The sequence below is a fragment of the Vigna radiata genome, chromosome 9, assembly GCF_000741045.1.
Source record: "Vigna radiata var. radiata cultivar VC1973A chromosome 9, Vradiata_ver6, whole genome shotgun sequence".
NCBI classification, from domain to species: Eukaryota; Viridiplantae; Streptophyta; class Magnoliopsida; order Fabales; family Fabaceae; genus Vigna; species Vigna radiata.
This window is the reverse complement of record NC_028359.1, coordinates 6,723,324-6,729,880: the sequence shown is the minus strand read 5'-3', so window position 1 is coordinate 6,729,880 and position 6,557 is coordinate 6,723,324. Positions and strand designations below refer to the sequence as shown.

At 35.2% G+C, this 6,557-nt stretch overlaps 1 protein-coding gene across 1 annotated transcript; it reads left to right on the top strand.

The window, feature by feature from the left end:
• Positions 1–855: 855 nt before the first annotated feature.
• Positions 856–1,617, top strand: LOC106773213 (ripening-related protein 3-like). Its single transcript, XM_014659924.2, has one exon. It carries the CDS (start codon positions 879–881, stop codon positions 1,443–1,445), a length of 567 nt encoding a protein of 188 aa, XP_014515410.1. The 5' UTR covers positions 856–878; the 3' UTR covers positions 1,446–1,617.
• The last annotated feature ends 4,940 nt before the right edge of the window (positions 1,618–6,557 follow it).

The window sequence follows — 6,557 nt, the reverse complement described above, 5'->3', positions numbered from 1 at the left end:
CTAGAAGGCCAAACATCTGCAATTGAATTTAATAACACAAGATTACATAAAATAGAGAAAAAAATCCTACCTTTGTATTCACAATTGTAATGCTATAATAGTATTAAAATATCGTTATGAATAGTTAATATATTTGTCATTATAGTTTTATGAATAGTTAATTCATTAGGTTTTTTATTTATTTTTTAGTATAAGGATAAAAATTTATTGTTTTTAACTGTGTTTCATAATTAGCAGTTAGAAAGGCTTGAAAAAAAAAAAAAGTCAAATGTGAGTCTATATTGTTTATTGTATAAATAACCCTACAACAAAGGTTAATCAGATTATTACATAATAAAGCTGTTGTCAACAACTCTAAGAGAGTTAGCTATCATTTGATGATGTTAACAATACTTTATAGTTTTTTATAGAATTGATACATAATTTAAAATAGGAACAAAATGCAACTTTAGTAATATAATTTAAAAATAATAAACACATTTAACCCAAATATGCCTTTATGACGTATCGTATGGTTCAAGGAGTATTGAATATCAAGCAAAGTGACAAAAGAGAGGCTTTTAGCTTCAAAGTTGATGAGTCAGAACTTAGCTTGATAATTTCCATCTCATTGCAGCATTCATCTCAAACTTTGACCAAATATATGGTTGCTATAAGCAAGGAAACTTACTTTCCACGGTACGTACACTAAAAATTTTCTCACCGCTGTTCAATATGAATGGAACCTTGCATTGGATGTTAGCAACATGGTGCTCCTTTTCTAGCAGAATCCAACACTTACTATGAACATATCTTTCTATAAATTACCATCTAAAGCCACCCCTTTGGCCACCAAGCACCAAGCAAAAGAACAGAGTGAAAAAGAGAAGATATAGAAGATGAATGTTTGTATCTCAACAGCATCCTTGGTTGTGCTGCTGATTCTGATATCAGCTAAAAGCTTGTGTTGTGAAGCACAACAGTGTCGTCCAAGTGGGAGAATCATAGGGAAGAAACCACCAGCAGGAGAATGCAACCAAGAGAATGATTCAGAGTGTTGTGTGGAAGGGAAGACGTACAGAACATACAAATGTTCTCCAGCAGTGTCAAGCAACACCATGGCACAACTCACTCTCAACAGTTTTGAAAAGGGTGGAGATGGAGGAGGGCCTTCAGCATGTGACAACAAGTACCATTCTGATGATACACCAGTGGTTGCACTTTCCACCGGATGGTTTAACAACATGAGTAGGTGCCTCCACAATGTTACCATCACTGCAAATGGAAAAAGTGTTGTGGCTATGGTCGTTGACGAGTGTGACTCTACCATGGGATGTGATCAAGACCATGATTTTCAACCTCCTTGTCCCAACAACATTGTTGATGCCTCTAAGGCTGTCTGGAAAGCCTTAGGTGTCCCTCACAGTCAGTGGGGTGGATTGCAAATTACATGGGCTGATGCTTAATGTAATGCTTTAATACTAGTACATGCCTTCTGGCTATTGCTTGTGTTGTGGTGTATTTTTCTATATTGTGTCATAGAAAAATAGTTATATTCATTGTTTTATATATATGGGTTAAATATGTTTTTAGTCTCTCAACTATCAAGCGATTTTAGTTTTAGTCCCTCTTTCAAACTTTGGTACACTTTGATCCTTATCCTTATAGAAACTATAATTTTTTGTACGTCTTCCAAAACCAACGTCCATTAAATTTAATCTGATATGATTAACGGTGTGTCACATAACTTTTACTTTTTATGAAACGTAGGGATCTGTTCAGGTCGTGAATCTTCTCTCTCTTATTCATCTACATCATCCTCTTCAAACATAACAAACATAACGCACTGAAAAGATTCAATCTTGCACCAAAACCGAAACACTCACTTACACAACCACTAACAATTACAAAGGAGGGATCAGAGAGATATGCCTTGAACAAGAAAGGGAGATCAAAACCCCATTTGTGAAGAACCTGGTCTCCTAGAACATCAGGGTTGTCGAAAAGTCACGACTTAAGGGAGACCCCATTGGAGGCCAAGAAAGATGATCACAACAACCCCATTCCCCAAGCAAACCCTTATTTCACACCTTGATCCGTCTTCTACAAGCATCAACAATAATTGAAAACACGTTTGATACATATGTGTGTATATTATATTCGTAATCACATCCAGTTTCACATCGTTCGCCCGCCACTAGAACGAGGAAGAGAAGAACCAAAATCTTTTTGGTTGCATGTGAGAATTAACATTTTCCCAATGATCAAGCGTGGCTTACTAATAATAAAACAACAATAATTGGACACAAGAAAATTAGCGTGAAAAGAACGAACCTCTTAGGTTTGGAGCGAGGTACGGTCTCCAATGAAAGATACTCGAGAATCGAAAAAAAAATGCACTGGAGAAAGAATAAATGGGAAAAGGAAGAATGACGAAGAAGATTATTGCAGAAACCCTAAAAATCTTGGATCCAATAATTTGGCGACATAAGTGAATAAAAGTTATCTTGATGGTGTTATGTTTGGTGAAAAAGGGAAGTCTTGGTGTCGTGTTCTTTTTTCTTTTCCATAAACAAAACCTAACTTGCTTCATCGTAGGGTTATCTTATGTTGTGGTTTTGGTGGTGACGATCATCTAGAACCTTGACTCGCAGGTGGGACTCAGTGAAGAGCCAGCAATTCTGGTTGTTCGGAGAAGACGTCGACATTGTGGAGGTGCGATTTGGGCAGGGCTTTTCTTCCTCTTCCATCATGGCACAAGGTCACATTGCCTCTGTTGAACAGATCACCATGTTTCAAAAAAAAAAAGTGATGTGCACACTGTTAGCCACATCAAATTAAATTTAACAACGTTGGTTTTGGAGGACGAAAAATTATAGTTTCCTTAAGGACAAGGATCAAAGTGTACCAGAATTTGAAAGATGGACTAAAACTAAAATCACTTGATAGTTGAAGGACTAAAAACATATTTAACCCTATATATATATATAATCTAACAAGTGTAATAATTGTTCATATCGTGGAACTTAATTTAGTCGTTTAATTACATTATATTTTTGTCTCTTGTATTTCTCTTTTTCATCTTTTATTGTCACTGGTATCAAAATCCAATTTCTTAGTATGCTCTGTGGTTGCAGTTTTATCTGATCTTCCATATCAAAAAAGGTTTTGTTTTTTTTTTTTTGCAAATCTCAGTTTAGAGAAGTCATTAGAGCTTTCTTTAAAAGTAGCGGGAGCAATGGCAATAGAAGAAGGGAAGGTTAAAATTGAGAAATTCTATGGCAGTGACTTCGAGTTTAGGAAGATGCATATAGAGGACTACCTGTATCAGAAGAAGTTGTATCTATCCTTAAGAAGGGAGAAGTCAGACGACATGGAGCAGTTAGATTGAGAGTTGTTAAATCAGCAAGCAATTGGTGTGATCCAGCTGACATTAGCCAAGAATTTTGCCTTCAATATCATGAACGAGAAAACAATCGCGGATTTGATGCAGGCATTTTCAAATATGTATGAGAAGACATCCGCAACCAATAAGGTGTATTTGATTCGAAGATTTGTCAACCTTAAAATTGGTGAAGGTAACTCGATTACTCATCATATTAACAAAATTAATACAACTATTGTGAAGTTAACATCAATGCAGGTAACTTTTGATGATGAGGTAAAAGCTTTAATATTATTATCACCTTTTCCGAAAAGTTAAGGTGCAACTATTACTACAATTAGTAATTCTGCAAGCAATATGAAGTTGAAGTTTGATAAGATTCGTGACTTGATCTTAAGCGAAGTTGTTCACAGGAGAAATGATACATGGGGTCCAAGCCCAATGCTAGATTAAAGTCCCATTACCCATGGAATGGCTAGGAAGATGCAACAAGACCTTGAAGATCTATCTCAAAAAGAGCAGACACTTTTTGCACATTTCAAATGGAATCTAAAAGCCCGAAAAGAAGGTACAACACAAACCATCCCAGCGCATGGACAAGGATAGAAGAAATCAAAACTTATAAAAATAAGTCACGAGCAATGCTGAGCGCACACCCTGGAGCGCTCAACGCCCGCATTTTCTTTTATTTCTTTTAAGCATGTGTATTCAGTGCTTCATTTGGATTTCCTCCTCCATACACATCCTTCAATATTCTTCCACTGCCAGTGCTACTCTGCCTTGGTGCTCACTTTTTCATTGTTGCTTCGTCGTGACTAAAGTTATCATGTGGTATTTAGACCCAAGTTCGAAGTGCACAACAATGAGCTATGTTGTCATTCTTCATTTTGTGCTATCATCAAATTCCTCTAATGTCTTGGATTAATTGGAGTAGAATCGGGCTCTACTGCAAGGGTTGGTTCTAATATGGGCTGCACATTTAATTGGGTTGCTACAAGAGGAATTTGTGTTGATTTGGGCCATAAGAATTGGATTAAGTTGCACGTTGCATTGGACCGGTTTTGGTTTGGACCTACGGATAAGTGAAATGTTGTTGTTTAGGGAAGCTACTGCCTTAGGGGTCTTAGCTTTTCGAAAAACATTAGGCAAAAGGAGGCTCATTTCATTTTCCCATATGCAGAGCACTCTTCGAACTAAGGTTTCCTGGCGCGAGAGAGAAGAGCATAGACGAAGTCCATGGCCTAAATGCTACTTGACTTGAAGCTCATTGATGACCGGTGCGCATGATTGGAGGCTGAATCGACACAAAAGATGAAGAGAATGATCGGAGGGTTAAGAGAGAAGCTCGAAGCAAATGAAGTGAGATCATCCGATTAAATAAAAGAGGAAGCGTCGAAGGTTCCCCGTTCCCTTTTTTTCTTTTTCTTTCTCTTATTTGGTTTTTTACCCTATATAAGGGATGTACAATATTAGGTTAGGGTGATATGGTGGAGGGTGACAGACTCCACAGAACGATTCGAGAGTTTTACACATTTTAGTTTTAAAATTTAAATTTATGAGTAATGTAGACGCAATGGGTGACAGATGTTGTAGGATTTATGTCACAATTCATTTCTAGCTTTAGGTTCATTGCTTTCCTATATTAGAGTTTACTTTTCTCCTTTGGATTTTGCTGAAGTGTTTGCAAGGTGACAAATTGTGAGAACTTTGAGCGATTTCTGGTATTGTATACTCTTAGCTTCATTTCAATAAAATTTTGGATTTAGAATTCATGTTCAATTTTATGTTTCTGGTTGATGTTTTGATTCTTTGCACATTAATTTACTTTCCGGCATTGATTTTCATAGAGTTTATATTTTGTTTTGGATTTTGATAAAACATTTAGATTTTCATACTTTAGTTTTATGTTTCTATATTGATTATGTCCAATTCAATTACTTCTTGAAGTTCTATTATGTCTATTAGGTTAGGATTAGTTGTTTGGTTTCATTTCTGATTTCTTGAATCTTTAGAATAGATTAGAACTCATTTATGTCATGTTTTGGTGAATTAAGTGAAAGACTACTCATTTTAAGTTCTATACTAGAACTCAAAACCCCAAAGTGGGCAAATTATGTACAAGATGTCTTCCTGAATAGTAGTTTATCACTTATTCCACCTCTTTGTGCAAGTTTAATTTAGATTTGTGATGTTCAATCAATGATTATCTTCTGCTTATTAGTTTAGGTGTTTTTGATACATTGATTTCAGTCTTAGATGGTGATTTCATGTTTGGGTTAGGGTTCTGTTATCTGATTTTCATTCTATGGAAAGTTTATTTTGATTTGATCATTTCTATGTGATAGTATAGCTTATTTAAATTTAGTTCACTAGTACAAAAATAGTGTATAACGTCATGCGTTCAATGTCCAACCATTGAATAACCAATGTTAAAAATGATCGGTGACATTTTTGTAAATCAGTACAATTATTATACGTCGTTTAGAACTATAATTCGACGTCAATTTGTTATAAAAACTTCGAATATTGAGAAGTCCAACATCCTATTGGGTAAATTTTGCAAAAAAGCTTGTCATAGAGGTGAAAATGTATTTATGTATGACGTCGAATGTCCTAAAATTAGACATCAAAAGGTTAGAAAACGTCGAATTCCTATAGATAGACGCCAAAAGGTTAGTGAATTCAATAAAAATTTGAGCGGGAGGTTCAAAATTCATTCACTTTATCTTAGCGCGCGAGACTCAAACTTTTCTCGAACGAAGTTTGACGACCATTACATGTAATTTTTCTTTCATTTGATACAAATGCTTGTTGGTTAACTATTTTAGGTATGATTTTTTTTTTTTGTTGACCGATTGTTTTCGTGTTCTTGTCCTTCGTAGACGCATTTTGTTTTTTCTCTCACTGGTGGCAACACTTTATTCCAACGAACTCACCTTTTGAAGGTTAGTTTTTGTTTTAGTTTTGAAGAACTTATTTTTTGAACTTGTTTGTTGTTGTTTTGTTCAACTTGTTTGATGTTGTTGTTTTGTTGAACTTGTTTGTTGTTATTTTGTTGTTTGTTGTTTGTTGTTTGTTGTTTGTTGTTTGTAGTTTGTTGTTTGTTGTTTGTTGTTTGTTGTTTGTTGTTTGTTGTTTGTTGTTTGTTGTTTGTTGTTTGTTGTTTGTTGTTTGTTGTTTGTTGTTTGTTGTT